General features: G+C 40.3%; 1 protein-coding gene across 1 annotated transcript in view; it reads left to right on the plus strand.

The window, feature by feature from the left end:
* The first annotated feature begins 813 nt into the window (after nt 1-813).
* The window catches only part of ATP13A4 (ATPase 13A4), a 36,807-nt gene continuing 15,551 nt past the window's right edge, over nt 814-22,069 (plus strand). Inside the window, exons 1-14 of the mRNA XM_077183663.1 lie at nt 814-876; nt 8,358-8,531; nt 10,970-11,104; nt 13,272-13,342; nt 13,436-13,516; nt 14,365-14,434; nt 15,253-15,387; nt 15,801-15,873; nt 16,509-16,640; nt 17,824-17,994; nt 18,430-18,587; nt 20,034-20,222; nt 20,536-20,597; nt 21,315-21,465. Of these exons, the coding sequence (XP_077039778.1) occupies nt 814-876; nt 8,358-8,531; nt 10,970-11,104; nt 13,272-13,342; nt 13,436-13,516; nt 14,365-14,434; nt 15,253-15,387; nt 15,801-15,873; nt 16,509-16,640; nt 17,824-17,994; nt 18,430-18,587; nt 20,034-20,222; nt 20,536-20,597; nt 21,315-21,465 (1,665 nt within the window). The remainder of the gene's footprint in view (nt 877-8,357; nt 8,532-10,969; nt 11,105-13,271; nt 13,343-13,435; nt 13,517-14,364; nt 14,435-15,252; nt 15,388-15,800; nt 15,874-16,508; nt 16,641-17,823; nt 17,995-18,429; nt 18,588-20,033; nt 20,223-20,535; nt 20,598-21,314; nt 21,466-22,069) is intronic.

A 22,069-nucleotide genomic window follows, 5' to 3' on the forward strand; every position in this document is an offset into this window, starting at 1 on the left:
AAAAAAAAAAAGAAGAGGTGGCAAAACTCTCAGTGTTGTTTTCCTGCCAGCTTCCTTTTGGCTCTGATTTAAAGGTCAGAGACTGACATCAGTGGGAAACTCCAGTTTTCCCCAGGAGTGAGTAAATAATCTCAGTGATGTCTCCCAAAGCTATATGGCGAGGTCAGAAGACATTCTATGAGGATATTCTCAAGAATGAATAAAGCTCCTGGTTACAGATCCTACCTGGCTGAATCCTGACACACAGTCAGTGTACAAATCCACCTGCACAAGCTGGGGCCCCTTTTTCCAGTGCCAGAGCTTGATTTATTTTCTACAGCTTATGTGGAGATCACTGCTGGACACTTAGCTCAGACTGGTTGCTAAGAGTGTTAACAACAGCAATGGCTATTTTGTTTCTTATTTGGACACACTCCTGGTTTCCAGTGATTCCATAATCTCTTGAAGAAAAATACTCCCCTCTTGCCCTCTCCTGAAAATTTTGTGCCAGCAGCGCTTGCTTGTACCTACCAGAGTTATGCTCTGGAGTCATATTGTGTCAAACACTTGTAAGATTGAACTTTTCCTTTCTTGCATTTTTGACTGAATTCTGCATGAACCCTCACAATTGCAAAACTGCAACAACAGAATGGAGGGAGGAGGGATAAAGTGTTACCTGCTAACCCCAGAGAGGGAGGAGCTCCCTACTTCAAACATCATCAGAATTATAAGGAAGGTGTGTACTTAGAGCACTTCCTCAATGTAGAAGTTCAAGCACACTATGCTGAAGACCTGTCCTGAGGGTGCTGTAGAAAGTCTCCAGAGGGTCATTTCATGGGGGAAAATCCTGCCAAGAACCATTATGCACAGCTTAACCAGGGAGAAGAGAATGAGATGGTGAGTTGTGTCTCTGTCTAGGTCTTTCTTAGCTTGAAGCAGAAGTGGCACGTGTTCTGCAATAAAATGCTACAGACTGTAATTGAGTTATTGCTAGTTGGGATGTTTCTTTGGCAGAAACATACAGTTAGAAAGGGATATATATTTTTTTTTTAGCAGAAAGAAAATAAGGTTGACTGTGTCCATTGGATTTAACTGGTTATCCCCTCCAACAGGGGATGATGGCTCAACAGATTATTCATGTGGTGTTACAAATCTAGATGGAGATGGTTTAATATGAGCTTGAGGCATGGGCCAGACTGGCATCCCCAACCATTTGATAGCTGGGTCTCCAGGATCAGCTCCAGTTAGAGAACAGGAAACCTTGGCTTTCTCCAAAACATAACACCTGTTATGTTTGCATTATTTACTGACAAATGCAGTCTGTTGAATTGCCAACCCTATCTCAGAAGCTGGGATTCCTAAATACTGAAATACTATATTTCTTTCCAGAGTTTCCCAGGGAGAAATGAGTTTGCATGCATTTTGTAACATCTGGAAATAAGTCCAATGTTTACAGCAAATCTCTGGTCTCCTGCATGGCAATGCACTTAAATAGTAAAGCCAGTACACGATTGAAGTGAATTCAGTGCTTCTGAGCTGCTTTGGCATTACTGTGTGTTATGAGTCAGCTATTCACATGGATTCTGTCCCTCTAATAGATTCTGCTGAAGATGTCAGATCCACGATGCAGCTGTACAAAAACAGGTCTTAGGCATATCTGGTAAATGCAGTGCTTCTCAAAATTCATGTGCTGCAGAGCCACTGGAGCTCTGCTGTGAGTGCCTGCAGGATCTCAATAGCAAAGCTATTGAAACACAGTCACTTCCAAGTTGACACAACTGTTCACTTTCAGAAATCCTGGAGAAGTCTTCAAGATGTCCTCACTGACATTATTGTTCTAGTGAAAGAGACTGTGTCACATGCAAATATGGATGGATATCTGTTATCTTGCAAAGAAAAATGTAGATTTTCAGACAGCCCTCTCAGCCATCCAGGGAAGGGGAGATGCCCCATCTTGTGTAATGCAACCCTGGGGAATGCAGGAGAGAGTCACCCAGCACCATGAAGTGAGCAGTGCAGGAAGCACAAGGCACTGGCTCCACGGGTGGGGACTAATTAGCTCCGTGCAATGCAGAACCCGACTGGCTCCGCCGGCCAGTTACTAAACCTGCTGGCAGCACCCCGCTCCTGGCTCTAGCCCTGGTGCTGATGTGCCACTGCTCCCCAGCTCCAAACAGCTGCTGGGTTTGTGCCTCTGCTCCACCCTGCCCTGTCCTTCTAGGACTATAAACACCCTGTTGTGCTCTCACCACTATCGGTGCTGTCTCTAGCAATGCCAGAATTGAGCTGGAGCTAATTAGGTTTAAGTGGATTGTCTGGTGCTGTGCACAGTCACACTATTGTACCCTGCACGTTCACTTCCAGCTGTGCACTGCTGGGACACCCAAGCTGTGCTTGTATGAAGCCAGTTATCCCAAAGATGTTTTTGTTTCTCACCAGTGTCATACTGAGCCCATGTGTCCTGAATCTGGTGCTCAAGGATCTGTGAATCTGAGGTTTTCCATGCACAGCTACTGTGTGTGCCCAGTGTTGAGTCAGTCTTCACTATGAGTCCAGAGTGTCTGGTAGTTGCCATGCTCTCCATGCCTCCAGTGAGTAGGATCAGTGCTCATTCACCTGGGGTTTCCAAATGGAAATCGAAGAAAAAAGACTTGTCAAGCACTTGAGTTGAAAATGCTATTAAAACCGTAGCCAAATTATGCTAATTTAGGCAGGAATGCATGTGTGTTTGTTATATAGATGCAAGAGAGAAAAAAAGTACAAGATAGAGGAAGATGTCCCTGAGGATGTATGAGGTACTGTAAGACAAGAAAAAAAGCAGTGTGTGTATAGAAAAAAGAGAACAGCTAATATGTGTATTTGTGTGAAAGGAAAAAATTAAGTAGTATGTAAATGGGAGTAGTTGTGAAGAAAGAGAAGTCTTTAAGTAGAGGAGTGAAGAAGAATATGTGAAGTAAAGAGAAGTTAAATTTTTTTAAATTCAAAGCCATAAAAAATATTTTTGATGCTGTTTTCAACAGTCAGTTTAATCTACCTGAACTAAATTATTAACAAGCAGTTTCTGACTTTTCAAACAAGATCAGATCTCTAACAGCTGATGCTGTGCAAGTGCCAGTTCTTCCAGAGTGGAATAGTTCAAGTAATTTGAAAGAATGTAAGCAATTCACTTGAACTCTGGATGTGCAATGCTTCCCTCTGTTGAACCAGCTGTCCTGTTTGCTGATGAAATTTGGGGAACTCTAACAAAAGGAAATGCTTTGAAGCTTTCTTCTGTTATTTCCACTTCTTGGTACAGCTGAGGTGCTAGATAGTCCTGGATTTAAGAGTAATCACTCTGACTTAGGAAATCTAACCTGTATATCCTTGTGTATGTCTTTGGGATTACTTTACAATTGCTGCAGAACATTTGCTTGAATTAAAATTCACTATTTTGCTATGCAGCTAAAACTTAGCAAAGTATAGTCAGAGCATGAAATAAACTCTTTCTCCATAACCATTTATAGTACCAGAAAGATCTTAGTAGTGTGAGAGAACTCTGGGCACAGCAGCTTGCCTCAGAGAGGGCTAATAGTATGCTTCCCTTCAGAAAAATCTGCTTGAAGATTTTGAGAAGAAGTACATTTACTGTGGAATACAAAGAGGAAGTAAAACCACAGCTTTATGCTCTCTGCCAATTTGATGTTCTTCTCTGCACAGCTTGGGAATATTCATTCCCTTTGCACAAAACCTAAAGTGTGAACCTTAAGTCTTGCAATGCAAAAGATTGTGATAGACTTTGACAGGCTGCTGCTTTGGGAAGGATTTTCCAGCAGCCTGTCCTAAGCATATGTTCCCCCATTTCTTGGGCTGAAGGAATGGAAGAACTGCAGTCAATCAACTGGTGCACCGCAGTTTACTGCTGCATCTTGGCAGCTGTCTGTGTCCTTTGAGAGGCCACAATTCTGAAGGGAATCTGGTACAGGAATTTTATATACTTTGAATTTGAAAAATGTAACTTGAAAAATCGAAATAAAATCTGAAAGGTACAATCCTGTTCCTAATGGAACGATAGCAAATGTCACTACTGGTTTCGGAGAGAACAGGGACAAACCTCTGATGAAACAGGTTCTGGTTGGTAAGACTGAGATTCAGTTATTAAATTGCTTGTGAAACTTAGCCAGTCTTTCAAGTCTAATCCTATTAACTGTTGTTATAGCAACAGGTTGCTCATAATAGGGTACCTGGTGTTGGAGTTGCCAGAAATATGACCATTCACAGCCACCGTTTAGGTTCCCTGATGGTAGCTACAGGCTTTGTTTTTACCAAAGAAAAAGGTGCTTGAGTTTGTTTGACATTTGCATTTAAATTCTGCTGTGCAGATGACCTGGCAGTTAGAGGCAATTTTTATTTTGAACATAAGTAACAAAGACTTGCTGGACACTAGAGTGATAAGCCCTTGAATGCTGTCTTTGTATGATTGTAAAAGCAGCTAAGAACCTTACTTGCCACTGAGCAGGTCTGGCAGCCTTTTCTGTCCAATAATCCTGGCCGCTTCTTAGACCCTTCACTCACAAGTCAAACCATTTTGTTACAGTCACTTTGTTACCGTTATTTTGTTACAGTTACTGTGACTGTTGTGAGTCTCAAGAGAAAAAGGATGTTAATAGATGAAGACAGAAAATTTTACTGTACACTACACTTTATTAAAAATTTTTCTATAGAGATGAGATGAAACTGTATACCAGCCAATTCTGTAGATGGTGTTACCTCCTATAAGGAGTCTTACAGACAGCTAATCTTCATTTTATTTTCCACCATTTCCTAGTCTGATGCACTCAAGAACCCAGATTTTTGACTGTGAACTGTTTTATATGCCAAATGCACTCATTTAACTCCAAAAACTTGTTCATGCATTAGAAAAGTTGTCAAGGTGCAAATCTGTATTCATCAGATCCTCTTCAAAAGAAGCATGTCTGCATGAGTGCAACGAAATGAAACACAGCAAAAGTTATTTCCTTAACAACATAAAACTAACCTGACAGCCATGTTCTTGCTGCAGTCCTCTCAGCAGGACTTCTGCCAGCCTTGAAAGTATTGTTTGCCATAGTGGACATGCATTTGCTTGGAGATCTTTTTAGCAGAGGCTGAGTGAATCAAGAATTCCTAAACCCTGATTACTATAAGTCATTCATGTGCCTAAACAAACCTGCACCATGTGTGTGCCTGTTCCTCCCTTCTTCATGCAGATTGTGGATACCTCTGTTGTGGGTCTAATATTCACCTTTTTTGTGGAAGATAATAGTTTTAAGAATTTTTATAAAGAATTTCATTTTGACTTATCTGATGAGTGAGAAGTTTCTGCTTTAACAAGGAGTTATTAATGTATTATTTTTTTTTTATGAATGCAGCATTCATTGCTATAATCCTTCCAGCTGAAAGCACAGGGCCAGAAAAAACTCCTCAACCTAACAGAACATTCTGTACTGAAGTTAAGCTTGAAAGGTTCTGGCTCAGAGAACTTTGGCACAAGTCAAAGTTGGAGCTCAGTCTATTTCCCTGCCTAGCTTTACTTCTCAGTGACGTGGCCCAGGTGACCCACTCCAGACATTTCCAAACTGTGGGAAATAATTTGCTTTGGCAGTAGATTCCTTCATGGACATCCAGATGCATCAGTTAACATCTGATATTTATTCTTTCCCAGATGACTCATTGTAGAACTCCTAAACAGCTGTATTCAGAAATGTCACACTCATCAAGACGTGAACCAACAAACCTGAACCAAAATGTCTGTTCATACGGCAATTCATGCCCTTGAAGGGTCAGAACAGCTCAATGGTATCCCTCTGTCTATCTGTCTCTCTGTCTGTCTCAGGAAAGTCCCTTGTGAGAAGCAGCAAGATCCAGCACACAGCATAATGAATATCTTAAAGAGCATGTCTTTTCTTCCAAGATGAGCTGTTTTCCTTGTTTCCCTCTCTTCTGTATTTCAAGATGAGGAATACTGATGCATGCTTGGTTCTGGGGAGTGTCTTGCAATCTATGGATTCAAATCACTTTTTGAGTTGAAACTAATCTGGAAAAAAGGCCTTAAAATATATGGTGGCACAGGGGGACTCAGATACATGTCTTCATATATTGGTTTGTGGTTTCCTAGGTAAAAATTCAGAGAAATACAGTTTGCTCTAGTTTTGTGGTTATGTTGTTGTGTCAGACTTGGGAAACCATTGAACATTTCAGTGAAGTGCCAACAGATGATCCCAAATGACTGCCAAACATGGGCAGACCATTCACCCTCTCTCTTCTTAATTCTATTAGTACAGCCTTACTGACTCCTCAGACATCGGGTGTAAGAAACAAAAACTGAAAATTAAAGGAGTGATTCACGGGCAGAAGCTAGATGCACATGGCAGCAATCTTGCTCTTCCCCACCCTGATATTCATGCCCATCCCAATCTGAAAATACTATTCCAGTTATTCCAGGTCCAGCCATATACTGAAGGAAGTCTGAAGGCGTGTTCTTTTAACAGTTCTTCCCTTAGGTGTCTCTGTCTTCTTGGGAGATCCTTTGCCTTGCTTACAAGCTATGAGGCCTGGATCCAAGCTAGTAAGCAATCTGGATCCTGCTAGTAAGCAATTGCTGAGAAGAGTAAGTTCACATTGTCCTGTGTATTATTCTGTATGCGGGTGCTGACACTATTTCTTTAACCTTTTTGATCAGGTTATAGCTAGAGAGAGTTGAATGGAGACCCTTTACCTTGTTATGTGTATATTAATTGCACAACTGCTACACCAACTGCCTCCTAGCAAGCTTGCCTGTTTGCTGTCCTCCATGGGCTTCCTTCTATCTGCTCCAAAGTTGTCTTATTATCTTGGCTGCTCAGAGATTATGGAAGCCTTTGAAAATGCAGTGTGTTTATCTCACAGGTGGTATAACCAGGTCCTCTGCAGTGCAGGCCACTTTCCTGTGTTGTTTACCCTAATTTTTCCTCACGGTTGCCAATTTCTTCCCCTTAGAAATCTCTTGGAGATTGCCTAGGATGACAGAGTCTGTCTTTTGGAGAATGCCACAGAGCAGGTGTGCCGAGGCAGCATGTGGAACCACTGGGCAGGGCCTGCATTTCACATAACAAGCAAAGACTCCAGCACAGAACCAGGAATTATGCATTAGTCATCCTTACAATTACATTGCCTTTTCTTCTCACCTTATAAATGGATCTTGCAATATCTGTGGCTGTAGATATCTGATCCTCAGAAGCAGATTACACAGTTGCTGCAGATAGAAGAAGGAATTGAGGAACCTTAACCCTTATGCCAGCAAATTCTCCTGGTCACCTGATGTAATTGCAGCCATGGAATCTCCCATCTTAGCTTAGGCTGCATCTTCTCTATAAGGGCACTGTATATGTTTGGTTTCACATTTACTGAGTCCCTGATAGCAGTACTGAGAGGAAATTTGGCCATGGTACCAAGACCTGCAGCTCTTTAAATGTAATGCTGACAGACATGTTTTGGGCAAGTCACCTTGCCTCACTGTAACAATTTCCCCAGCTTTAAAAATGGAATAATAATACCTACTCATACAACTAAAATGAGTTGCTTCCTTTGGCCTTCTAAACAGGTAAAGCATTCTGCAAGGGTTCATTAGATGTTCTTTCTAACAGTTGTTGTTATTATTACTATTATTATTATTGTCATCATTGTTGTCATCATCATCATCATCATCATTAGATGTTAGGCCAATAGCACATTGACAAGCTCCAAATCCCCATACTGGAGCTGTCATGGAAGAGGGTAACAGCTCCAAAAGCTGTGTCTGTGCCAAGTTGTGCACAGCAGCTCCAGCTGGTGCAGGCACACAGTGCCATTCAGCACCAGACACACTGGCTGAGTCTCTGAAGTGCATTATGTGCATTAGTGCAGATCACTGCTAGAGCAGTGATCACTTCTAAGGCAGCAGCTCTGCGCTGATCCCTCACCATCCCCTGGTGCAGATGTACGTAAGCTCTTCAGCTGTCTGACCCTTAAAAAACCTGATGGTCAAATCTGAATTCCTGACATGGAATAAAGGTTTGAACCTCTATATTTTGTTATCATTCCTGCTCATGCACACACAAAACAATGTCTCATGCTGAGTTTCACAACTACATAAGAATAGTGGTCGTCAGGCTATAGCAATCTGGATTTTGTGAAGGTGGATGAAAATTCACTTGAAGATGCAAATTTTTGATAATCATGCTTAGGATACTTAAAGTAGCCAAATACAAGTTCTATGGCTTGTTTTTCACAGTACCATACCTAACAGTAGCTATGGCAGAGCAGGGAGTGACAGGAAGGTGTAGTATTCCACGCATTTCTTTAGGAGGAATAGTAATAATTTTTGTCTTCTTTTTGCTGTACAGGAGATATTTGGCTACAAAACTCAAGGCTGTCGAAGGGCCCTGTGCATTGCTGGATACATCTTGTCCTGTGGGGCTCTGAGGCTGCTGTTTTACTGGAAGCCAGAGTGGGATGTGTGGATAAACTGTATCCAATGCAGCTTGGAAGAAGCCGATATTGTTCTGCTTAGAACAACGGTAGGTGCCTACTTTAATCTTTTAATTAGTCCCTAGTAGGTGGCTATTTGGAAGGTGAGTTAACTGTAAGGTATCCAGTTGGCTGAAATCTCTTACATTGCTGGTTTCCAGCAATAATATCTTATGTGTACCATTGTTGATCTAAAGAACTTCAAAATATCCCACAAATTATGTGTGTGATGATGATGGGAATGGAGTGTAACAGCTGATCAGACAAGGTGAAAGACATTGGACTGAAACAACCTGTAATATCTGTGGTTTCAAGACTGTTCTCAGTCCTTCTTCCTCCCTTCTATCATCCCTGTGCTTTCTACATTGTAGCCTTGTGCTCCAGATTCTAAAGCGTCTGTCTGTTTGGCAGTAACAGCAGGTCCCATTTCCATCACTTGGCTGTTCTGGCAAAGATGTCCCTCTCTGTCAAAATTTATCTACTGGGCCAAATTAAAGATTTGTCTAGCAATGTCCCAGCAGTGTCCAAGTGTGTCATGAGGGATACAGAAGTACACAGAAGAGGCCAAGCGTACACTGCTTGTTTTCTTGGCTCTGTGTTTCCGTTTCCCATCAGCCTTTCCCCATGTCCAATAAGCTTGCAATCCTGCAGTTAATGCTTTCTGAGCTGGCACATTTTGCTGTAGTTTCCCGATACAGGTCACTCCCTGTTGAGGACTGTACTGAAGCACTGCAACATATGCAAACCCTTGGTTTTATTTCACTAAAGAAGTAAACTGAGACTTGGATCTAAATACCAGCTGAGCCTGAATACCCCAGGAGCTGGCAGAGTTGGTTTACTTCCAGAAATTTGATCTGTTCTGCTTCAAAGATTTCTGAACAATGGCATTTTCAATGTTTGCAATTGCAAAATGGATCACTTACTGCCTCTGTGTTTGAGCTGCCTTCTTAAATGAGCACAGCAGTGTGTAGTTAAAATCCCAGGTTTTGAAAATCACAGATCTGCCTGTTGAATACTTTATAATGAAACAATCTGCATCCGAATAGTCTGGGGGTATGTTTTTTCTTTTATTAAAAACATCGTATTAGGCTTAATATCCCTTCTTAATCTTCAATTCAGTTTGCATTTTTAATTGCCTATTCTTGTGTGTAATTTTAAAAAGATGTGCCATGCCAAGCACTTTTCAAATAAATGAGTTTTTAAATGATCCTTTGTGTAATTAAACAGGAATTGAATCATATTGTATGTTCTTGTTATCAAGAAGCTTTCTCAAATGTGCTCCAAGTGTTTGAAAATTTAAGATTTCCTTCATAATAATTTGTGTTAAAATGACAGTTTTGTTTTGTTGTGCTACATTATGATTATATCAGTTCTCAAATGTGATGGCTACTGCTAATGAGGATACAAGTAATCTCATCAGCTTGATCCTTGGAATTATCTTTTGCTTCACATAAAACCTTAATTCTTAAGTCATCATTATCTCTGCATTTGCAATATAAGAGCCTATTAACTCACTTTTGTTATTGAATTTTGATTCACTTTAGTTCAAATGATGAGCACCTGTGTTATTCACTGGTTCCCATCTCAATCTGCATCCCAATGTCTACTCATTCTGAAATCTAAATTAAAGATAAATATCAGAAAATGAATGTCATTTTACTCAGAAAACCAGTTTAAGAAGAAAAGTGGGCAAATAAGATATATAAACATTATTAAAGTTCTTTTTTTAACAATTAAATTGTTCCAAAGGGCTCATATTTGGTACAGAAATCTTTTTTACTCTTCCCTTTTCCAATTAAAGTTTCATAACTGCAAAACTGATCACACACAGAATGTAAGTCAGTCTCATGGTTGGCCTTAATGCATGTAGTTCAGTGTTTGTGACTGAAACTTAGCATGAGGCTACTCAATACAGTAGTTCCTCTAATCTCTCAGACTGTACTACCAACCCTTGTCATCAGGCAGTTCCAATGTTCAACATGCTTTATAAAAAAAGGGAAGGTCATGAACTCAGTTTGTGGTAAAAGCTTGTCCAAGGTGCCGTAAGTGCTGACACTTCTTCCAATGAAGTGTTAACTCAGGAGTGGCTGTTAAAGTACTGGCACTAAACATCAATTTTGCAGCACAGCACTGTGTTCCTTTTGATCTTCCCTTTACAGCACGGTCACTGCATCTCAGATTGCCCTGTGCTGTTTGCCTGCCCTAGATCTTGACCTGGGTGTTCACATTCCATCCTTATCAGCCAAACACCAGACCTGTGGTCACTGAAGTATTTGCAGTACTCCGATTTTGACAGGACAGTGGTTCTGTTCCTGTTCTAATGATTTTTCTCTAAATCACAGCTGTTGGGAGGCTTCTGTTGGCTAATCCTCAAAAAAAGCCAGAGTAGTGCTCTAGAAATGCTGCTGTAATCATTGACTCCAAGGTGAAAGTGAATTTGGTCTGTGTTTGGGGCAAATTGTGACATTTTTCTTCTATACCCACTTAGGATGATTTTCGGACTTATTCTCGTAAGACTGTGACATGGATCTCTGTGTCTGCATTTATCAAAAGTAGATCAGACTATCCAGCCACTGAGGAAGACTCAATCTTCAGCAAAGCCATAATGAAGCCAAGTTTGCTAGTAAGTAAAGTACTCTCTGCAGCATCTGGGAGATGATGGCAAATCTCAGCCATGCTTCATGGAGTAAAAGTGAGCTGTGAAAAGAAAAGAACTGTATTCAACTGTACTCACCTCTGTAAAAATCCTCTTATTCTGAGGGGAGTTTTGAAATGAGAATTCTCACTATTTCTAAGAGAAAACATGTTATAAGTAGGAGAGCTTCAGGAGACTGGGATTTGCAGTGGGGAATCAGTTCCAAATAAAAAAAAACATTCTTGGCATAGGAATCAGGGAATTTAGAGGTGACTGTGTGTCTGAAAGGAGACTGTGCAGAACTGAATGCAGCTGCCCCAGTAACATGAAAACAGGGATGAATGCAAATAGGGAATAGAACAGAAAAGTGTCTGAGCTGGATCAGTATTTCCAGAAATGTTTCATCAACACATTTTGCTTCTTTGCCTTTCTATGCACCAATTTCTTCTTTAAAGTGCATTTGCTAGAGTTGGGTTAACAGGAGTCACTGCTAATAGTTCTTGCAAAAATGTATCCTGGTCTCTGCCAGTCCCATAGATTTGAGAACCCAGTGAGACAGTGGGGAGAAGATAGATGATGGATTGATCCAAGCAGATCTCAATGTCCCTCATCAGCTGAGTAAATGTAATTATCCCATGTCTAAAACATGTACCAGACAGTTCAGCTATGTGCCTTGCTTAGCATTACATGTTCAGTTTGTGTGAGCAATAGGAATGCAAAATGATACATTTGCTAAATATGGCTCTTGATTATAGATACTAGAGCACTGAACTGAGGAATCCAGATAAGAGCTATTTTCCCTTTCAGGAAATAAATTTCTATCTTACTAAAATTACTTTTAATATCTACAACGATTTTTAGTAAATATTTTCAATATAAACCTAACTTTAGCTGAGCAAAGCTGTTGCTATTTCTATGTGGACATATACTAATGTACATAGGAAAGTTTAGTGCCAACTAATTTAATCAACTGGCACAATATGAAAAAGGTGGAGACAGGTCTGTAACATTCTTTTGAGGATCAAATTACTAACAAAAAAAGGCCAAATATAGCCTCAAATAATAGGCCCTTTGAACACCACTTTCATATCAATCAAAACATCTAGATAGAAAGGATCAGATTTCAAAGCAGCAAAGAGAGAACATTTTAATCTCTCTGTAGCAATTCAAAATCCCCTACTTATAATTCAATTTCAAAGTGCTTTTTCCATTTAAGCTACCTGAGTGCACAGAGTTCTGCGTAGTGCCCAAGAGCTGTCCAAGGACCTCTTCCGACAGGGAGCTGAGCCCTTTGCTTCCTCCTTCAGATTTTAGCATTGCAGATATTGCAACTCCTATTGCATGAAATCCTAACTTCAGATTTCTTGTTAAGTTAATGACTGTGGTTATAGCTCCATTTTGAGTTGGTGGATGAGCTGAGTCTAGATTTCATTGGCCTATAATAATGTTTATTGCTCTGGGCAGGGAGAGTTCCCTGGAGCTGATTTCTTTATCACTCATGTGTACAGGTGTATATCCCTGCCTTCTACCAGCTGATAGTGAGTGCCATTATCTCTAATAGGCTTTGTTATTGTTGTGCTAGACAGGACAGACTTCTCTTGCAAGTTATAAATGACAGCGTGTGTTCCTAATGTATAACTGCTCTGCAAGGGCTTAACATTAGCAGTGACTCAGTATCCTGGGATGGCCTTTCTTGTCTGTTGGCACATCTCTTTAGCTGAAAGACTCAGCAACAAGCTTGGAAATAGCCCAAAGCCCCCTGCTTTCCCCAAAACTAGACAGAAGACAAGGGAGCTGTTGGCTTTTTCAGCTGCTTGTGTAGCCACCATGGCATCAGTGATCTCTTACATTCATTCTATGAGATCAGAGTGAAGATTATTTCTTTCTTCAGAAAGAACACTGCCTTGTACTTGCTTGACCTAAAGATCTGTAAAGCTTTCTGGAACCCACACTGTTCTCCAATTATAGATTGGGGATCCCAATCTGTAATTCATCTAGGTTGTCAGTGAATGCAATCCTGTCTTCTCTCCCTCCTTGCCCCCATAAAATTTCCCTTATCTGTACTTGACCCCAGTGAGGATGCCCAGTTGAGCTCTGTGAGCATATTTTTTGTTTGCTGTGTTGCATGCTTTGTTGTCCCTGTCTTCTTTTCCAGGTGAAAACTATCCAAGTGCAAAAAATCTGCTATGTCTGGAATGCCTATGCAAAACAGTTCCAGAAAGCTGGGTGAGTTCACTGCACTGCTTGCACAAGTCTCTGAAGAAGTCAAGTGTCTTAATGACATAACATCCTAAGGAATACACTCCCTTTCTATTTTAGAGTCCTAGAAGACCACTACACGTGCTCAGCTATACATGATAAATTTGGTTCTGGTCTCACCTGCAATGAACAGAATGTCAGGTACTCATTGTAAAACATGAACACTCAACATATGGATTTCAAAGATATGTAAATTTGATCTGTTGGTGTACTTCCCATGAGTTTTTTGTGTATTTATTAATATGCACATAATTTTAGATGAAACAGCCATGTATGGAAATATTGAATGAAAAGGGCTAGAGAATGTTGTTTATTCCTTGTCAAAGTTTTTGAAGCGTGTCAGTATTCATCCCTGTTATTGTTCTCAATCGGGAAATAACTGTGTTCTGTAACTAACTTTAAGCAGTTCTTATTTGGAGTAAGAGAAAGTCTCTGTGGAAGAGTGCAGATAAGTTGTGTGTTTGCTTCTTCTCTGGAGCTCCAAATCGACTAGTTCTAGTTATTGAACTTATTCTCATAAACTACTGTATCATTAAGCAAGTTACAGAACATGTATTTATGAAATAGAGGAATAAATAATCTTCAGTTGATTGAATACTGAAAATCCAGCTCCTGACCTTAGCTCATGTCAAATCTTACATTCCAATAATTCTTAACTTTTTGCAAAATTATTTGGGTTTGGATCATTTAGTTTTAGATGCAGAATTCCTTTGTTTATGGTGTCTCAAAGCAATTCTTTTATGATGGATACATTTGCCTAATAGGTTGTGTTGCATCTCTTGTCTGCATAAGTAAATGTCACTGGTACAGCCATCTTTTCTGACATAAGCACTGTAGGGACATTTAAATTTCTTTTCTTGAAAAAATATCCTCCTGGCCTTTAAACTGGGATCAACAGAAGCTCTCAGGACTACTGAAATCTGTATTTTCTTGAGCAAGTGACACTCTCACTGTTTTATCTGTAAGTGATGTATCTTTATCCCATACAGGAGAGTTATCTGTGGGCCAAACACTATTGATGTTCCAGTGATCCCTATTTGGAAACTACTCATCAAAGAGGTTAAGCATTTCTGTTGCTTTTATTTTAAGCTGCTTGGGAGGCCATATGTGCATATAATTGATTCTATATCGGATTTAACTTCCCACTACTCACTCTTCAAGCACATTTCTTTTTCAAATCCTGTTGAAAGCTGTTCCATGAAATCATCATAAATTCCTTCATTCTCCCTTTTTCCTGTCCTCGATCTCCATACCTGTGTGTCTGCTTGGTATTTCTATGTATCTGTGTCCTGGGAGCTCATTCTATTTGCCTTCTGAGGGCCATTGAAGGTTTCCAAGCTGCACTGGAGATCAAACCTTCCAGACAAGGGCTGTCTCTTAATTAACAGAGGTTAAGTGAACAGCAGTACCTGGTACATGCCTATAGCTGCAGAGAGTTCCAATGAGCTCATGATTTTGGGCACAGCACCACACAAAGCACCAATATCTCTTTCAAACAGGAACAGCCTTTAAGTGGCCTAAGCAGGATGTTTGTGGCAGTGTGCTTATGGAATGTGAGCTCCATGCTCACAGCACAATCTGCTCTTCTCTCACCTTTGTTACATTTCTTGTAGGAAGCAAACAAAACAAGGATGGGACTGAGTCATTCACGTCCCAAATAATATCCTATTGGTCCATATTATTTGACCCTTCTGTCAGATGAAGATGGTCTGATCTGATTAGACTAAAGTGACTGCTGAGAAAATTACTAAGGGGGTCAGAAGTCACAATACTCAATGTCTCTTATTCCAGACCTTTTCTAACAGGTTGGACTGTCTAAGTATATTGGGGCCATTTAAATGTGGCCAGCTCTTTACCACTGCTGTCTCTCCAAACAGGTTCTAAATCCATTTTACGTGTTCCAGCTGTTCAGTGTGTGTCTGTGGTTTGCTGAAGATTACATGGAGTATGCCATTGCCATCATTTTCATGTCTCTCCTCTCAATATTTTTGACCATATATGATCTTAGAAAGGTGAGACACCTCACATTTTCCACAAGGCAGATTTACTTTTAATGTCTGTGACAGGCCAGCATGTTACAACACGCACACAGTGCTACAAGACTTACTCAGAGGCTTACTCTTGTGACATTGTGTAGTAGCAGGTGCAATGGCCTGGCCTCCTAGTCATCATAATCTCTGTGTGGTACCTTACCCACATCCTCCCTTCCCCATTCCAGCGCTTCACCTGGTAACATTTTGTTACATTCTCTGTAATTAGGGTGGGGGATTTCTTTCTCTCTGGTGGTAGAGTTCCTGGTAGAGCTGGAGCCCAGTTTCTGAAGGCTCTCATAACCACAAATAACAAAAGGAAGTGATTGTTAGTGGACAAATTGCATCATGTAAGTAAGATGTTACACTTTTGTTTGTTCTTCTTTAATTTATAGCAATCCATTAAACTGCACAGACTGGTTGAGTCTCATAACAACATCATGGTCACTGTCTGCAGAAATAAGGAAGGTGACTCCTCTATGCTTCTTTTTTATAATGTGTTTTGTTTCTATAGCAATTTACATAAAGCATGTATAGTAACAGACTTATTTTAAGTGGTTTTCATCTTCTGTTTCTCAGCTCAGTTAACTCACTTCTGCACATAGAGTTAATTTGACTTGGAAATATGTTGTGGCATATCAAACATATTAATAATTGAGTGCAGCCTTAGATGAAAATTATCAGGAAAATGAAGTCATTTTTCTTAAAGTAGTGCTGACATAGCCAACAACATACCCATTAAATGGCTGTGAGTCCACCTAATTGCTCCATGCAAAGTCTGTTCATTGTAAAGGTATCTAGAGCACAATCCAGAGAAATGAAGTCAAATAAAGAAATTTAGATCCAAGGCTCTTCAGTTAGGTCAGTGAAATGGAACAGTAACCAGTGGTTGGGATCCTGGGTAGATAAGGAGGAATTCTAGAATTGGAACTGATGCCTAGGCTTTTCTTAAATATTGGAGGTTGTGTACATAGGTCCTACTGTAGTCCTTTTTTATCAGCCACTACAAAGAATTCTATTTAGCAATTAGTTCCTTGTATTTTTTTCCCCTTGCTACAGAGAAATATATGAAGCAAAAAGTTTGCATTACTTTTCATTTTCAGGTTTCCAAGAGTTGGAATCACACTATCTTGTTCCTGGAGATTTGCTGATTTTGAAAGAGGGCAAAACCCTTTTGCCTTGTGATGCCATCCTGGTCAGCGGGCAGTGCACTGTAAATGAAAGCATGCTGACAGGTACAGCCATCCCTCCCAGGTTTGCCACCTGGACACCATCATTGCCCCATGGCTTCAGCCAGTGACACAGGACAGAGTTATCATGCACATCCCTTTCTGTGAGACAGTCCATAGCTGCCCGAGAAGGGGATTCTTTTGGTTCCATATAATAGAGATTGAATTGTTGTTAATTGTCTAAACAGACAATATGGACTTTAGGAAGGGCAATTTATCCTTTCTTACCTTCATGGGGTGCAACATTTAGGAAGAGGTGATCTGATTAGAAGGGAAAGAGTGGACAGTGAAGAGGAGTGAGCAGGACAGGAGAAGAAAATGGATATGAAGCAAAGTTGTTCCTACACAGGGCCCGCAGTCCACCTGGCTGCAGGGGTTTCTGTCGCTTACTGGATGTCTCATCACTGCAACATCTCCTGTGGAGTGTCTGTCTAGCCCTCCAGACACTTAGCCTCACATTCCTGTGATAGCAGTGGAGGACACACCAGTTGGGAGAGGTTACTGGAAGGCAGGATTTTTGGTGCAGAAGGAGGTCACAGTTCCATTTCTTGTCTTTAAATTTGGTCTTGGTCTGAATCAAACTGAAACTTGACAGTTCTGAAATTTCATATAAATGAGAAATTCCAGAAACACATTTCATTTAGAAAATTTCAGCTGTCACAAAACCATTCTTCTTCACCTTACTGTCTGCTTTGACATAAATAGGATATTTGTCACCTGTCAAGCACTGAGCTAAAGGATCTCCTTTTTACTAGAGAGGGAGAATAGAGGATATCATGTTCCCATCTGCTTGAGGGAATGTGTAGTGACCTGCAGATGAGGTTCAAATTAGGTGAACAACTCGTGGCCGTTCAAAGGCAGTCATGCAACACCAGTTCATGCCTCTTTTCAAGTCTCTACATCTACAGCCAGGGTTTGGAGTCCTTGGACTGCTTTCAGTTCTCAGACTTACTGAAGTTAAGCTGTACTGATGCAGAGGAAAACTCTTCTCTGGCAATCTGTTCATTTCCTAGGCTTTAAGCTCTATTCACTCTGAAGATGTCAAAATATAAAAATAAAATTTCTGTCAACTGGTTTCTCTAGTAAATACCTTTAACTTACCATCTAGATGTCTGGGTACTTATTTGAAAGTCAGCAGGCTGTTATTAAGTATACTGCAGTTTTCCTCATCTGAACTAATCTTCCCTAGGAGAAAGTATTCCAGTAACAAAGATCCACCTACCACAAGCTGATAATTTCAAGCCCTGGAGAGTGTACTGTGCAGAGGATTACAGAAAACATGTCCTCTTCTGTGGAACAGAGGTCATCCAGACCAAGGCAGACGACAGAGGAGTAGTGAAAGCTGTGGTGCTGCAGACTGGTCAGTCAACACTTGAGTTCACTTTTCCTTCCATGATTTTTTTCCACTGGAACAGTCTGACAAAGTGTCAAATCACATTAAGTTAAAGAAACGAATCCATATTTACAACAGACAGATGGAGAATCATTATCCTGGGCTGGGCTAAGTTATTATGTATTGTTTCTTTTTGCTTGGCATAACTTCTAAAAAACTTCCAGCATATAATTACAAAGATTTTTGCTTTACTTCTGAGACATTGAAAAAATCCCCCCCCCCCCAAGACAAAAATTACTCTTTTCTCTATTCTGCAGATAAGGTCACAAAATGAAATACCTGGGCTTTACTTCATAAGTTGCAGAAATTATGAATAATTTTGAAGCCCCCCCCCACCCCATTCTTTGCAGAGAATATTAAAAAATATTTTCCCTTTGTAATGATTTTAATTTGTCTTTCCAGGTTTCAACACAGCCAAGGGGGATCTGGTGAGGTCCATTCTCTACCCTAAACCCATGAACTTCAAGCTGTACAGGGATGCCATGAGGTTCCTGATGTGCCTCATAGCATTTGCAGCCATTGGAATGATCTACACAGTGTGTGTATTTGCACTTAATGGGGTGAGTTATTAATGCAGGAGAAATGGTTCACCTGAAACCCTTTTAAAACAGTTCACTCATTCTCGTGGATCAAAGTCAATGGGAGAACAGTTATACACTGTAAACAGTAGTTCTGCAAATTTTAAAGCCTAATTGATTTAGAACTTTTTCAGAAGCTTTCAAGAAATCATTTCATGCCATGATAATTATCTGCCAATGTCAAGTCCAAGTCATGAGTTGTAAGGTTGATTCTGTAATTCAGCTTTTGAATAATTTTTCTCCTGAGGCATAATCTACAATCAGTTGGCTCAGAAGATTATTTCCCCTTAGGATATCAAACAAAGTGTGTTTAAGAACATACTCTTGTGTCTGCTTTGCAGTTTTTCCTTTTTTTTTTTTAATTTAACTTCCCCATTGTAATATGTAAAATACATGCTGATGCTATCTCAATTGCTGAAATTGTCTTGTCAATCTTTTAAGATTGAATCACAGGATATACTAAAGGCTTTTTCTTCTGTGAGGGTTTATCTAAAGGTGGGTGGTAAGTACTTCCTTCTAACATAAAATAGATACAAAATATGATCAAACTGGTGTGTTCTGTGGTCTGAGACAATATCAATGAAGGGAGAACCAGACCATGACAGAAATTCAGCACATCAAACACAGCATGATTTGTGGTCAAAGTCCCAAGCTCAGAAGCAGTAATAGTAAATCTCTATGATGGTTTGCAAGTACTTCTGAACTGCAAATTTACTTTAGTTTGCAGTGTCTCAGTCCTGGGACCCCAGTTTGAAAAGCATTCAATTTTTTAGCATTCCTATCAACTGCCCAGAATAACGGAGTCCACACTCAGCGTCCTGGCAGTTGGTTTTACACTGACCTCTAAGCTCCCAAATTATAGATTGCTTTTACAAAGGTAACTGTTACTTCCATGTCTCTTCCTGCAGGTAAAAGCAATTTTCTTTCACAACTCCTAGAACATAAGGTCAGAAGAAATCATTAGCTCATACATTCTTCCCTCATTTTCAGCACCATTCCATATGTCTCACCTGTCACCTTAACATGGAGTCCAGAGCTGTGCCTATAGGCATTTGGATGAATGCCCATATAAATAGCAGATTCCTGTGTGCTGTGTAATGGGAAAATAGGTTTGAATGAGGGTGCAATGATCTAGCTGGCATGTTTGAACACATGTGTTTTGGAGGAGGCTGTGAACCTGGCAGGTTTGTTTGCATAGAGAATGGATGAAGGCCTGGAGGCTGCTCTTTAGCAGTGATGAAGTTTTAAAGCCTCTGGTTAAATCAAGCCTATTAATTTCTTATGGAGATGAATATGTGGTGAACCACGAGCAGAAAACAGCATAGCCTGGAGCACCTGCAGAGGAGGGGAGGAGCAATGAAGTGGGCTCAGTGCAAGCAGCACTTCTTGCCACTCTCTTCCTGATAACTGTCCTTGTTATTATGTCAGGAGGAGACAGGAGAAGTGGTGAAGAAGGCTTTGGATGTTATCACTATTGCCGTACCACCAGCTCTGCCAGCTGCCTTGACAACAGGAATCATTTATACCCAGCAGAGGTTGAAGAAAAAGGGCATCTTTTGCATCAGCCCACAGAGGATCAACATGTGTGGACAGCTGAACCTTGTCTGCTTTGACAAAGTAATGGCTGTGTGGTGGTTATGCCCTCATTGGTAATGGAGCTTTGCTGGGAGTGGGAGGCTGGGGTTTGATGAGCATTTCCATTGTATTTTAGAAACAAAATGACCAGTGGTCTGTACTTCAGTTCTTCTTGTCTGAACAGAAGCTGTGGCAATTTCTTGTTTTTCTTGTAATCTAGGAATTGTCTGGTAGCGCTTTTGCTCTGCACCATGCTGGTATTTTTTGGACAGTAACTTCTTAAAAGAAGTCTTGTTTTTTATTTCTATTGGAGCTTTTATGTGGGAAGTTAATTTAAATGTGCATTTTAACTTAGACCGGCACCTTAACAGAAGATGGCCTGGATCTTTGGGGCTTGCTGCCCTCTGAAAGAAACTGGTAAGGCTCCTTGACACACCAATGGCATCTACATTTGCTTAGTGATTGGATTCTTCTACTAGACAAAGGACCAAATCTGGAAGACAGTTATTGTTAAACAGTTAAGCAGTTGAAGTTCCCCATGTTTAGATTTTAAATCTTATTTCTATATCCTCTGGAAAATTAATTGTTTGCCTTATCCCAGGGGTCCTGCTCCAGATGAAAAGATACAGCTACTCTTGCCAGCATTTGGCACAGCATGTCTGGGCAGACACTGTTCAGTTGAAAACCTGGGTTAGATCTCAAAGGTGCAGTGTAACCCCAACCCTTTATGACAGGAAGTCACTCTTACCCACAAGATTGATACTCTGTTCTTTCAGTGGCCTTGATTTTGCGCATTTACATTTCCAGAAATGTGCATACACAGACTTGCTCAAATTTATATCAGCTTCAGAACTCAAAGAATCTTTGCACAAGCCTCAAGGAAGATATTTTATAATAATCTGTTCTTCTCTCCATCCCATTGGATTCCCTAACTAGGCATCACACACCTGGTTTGAGCATGTGTATCCCAGCCTTTATAGGTACATGAAAAGCAGTTCATGTGGGAGGAAAGTCCCCAGAACATCCATGTTCAGGATGGGACTTTAACTGCCCCCAGTTTAGGATTTTTTTTCTATTATTCTTGTGTTGTTTGGTGTTCTCTGAGAGTAACTTTTATGCTCTCTTTTGCTTTAGCTTTCAGAATATTCACAGTTTCCCTGCAGACCATGGCCTGCCTTGGGGCCCACTGTTCAAAGCACTGGCAGTTTGTCATTCATTAGTTGTTTGGGAAGGCAAGATCCAAGGAGACCCACTGGATGTGAAAATGTTCGAGGCTACTAACTGGGTAAAGCGGTGATTTATTGTTATGCAAACAGTGGGGAGATCACCTTGCCATCTCAGGTTTAGCCAGGCATCTGTTAAAGTTATGAAAAACTCAGGAATTCTGTTAAATACCTCCTGTGAAACAGGAATAATTGACTTTCTTTTGAAATGAAAAAATATTTTTGTTCCTCACAATCATGTTGTGATGATAAAAAAATCCAGATGATTTGTGGAATATTTCAAGAACAGAGATTTCTACATTAATACAAATCCTTGTGTATTATTTTCTCATTGAGTCTATGTTATATCTAAAGATTTTCCTTTATTTAATTCTGTTGTAATGAATAAAGGATTTATTGTCTGTGAGAGGACATTGTCTATTTGCTGTGCAAGGGTACAGCAGTGTCCTAGTGTGGTGTAGAGAGGACATTGTCTATTTGCTGTGCAAGGGTACAGCAGTGTCCTAGAACCTGGTGAGGCTTTCTACTTGATTGCTAAGAGAGGCAGTGGATTTTCCATTATTGGAAGTGTTTAGTTTGACATCAGACAGACCCCTCCCAGGAATGAATAAGGTACCTTGTTTAGAGACAAGGAAAAGCTCTAAATGGATCCTTAAGGTTCCTTTC

This window comes from Agelaius phoeniceus, chromosome 10 (genome assembly GCF_051311805.1).
Source record: "Agelaius phoeniceus isolate bAgePho1 chromosome 10, bAgePho1.hap1, whole genome shotgun sequence".
Lineage (NCBI taxonomy): Eukaryota > Metazoa > Chordata > Aves > Passeriformes > Icteridae > Agelaius > Agelaius phoeniceus.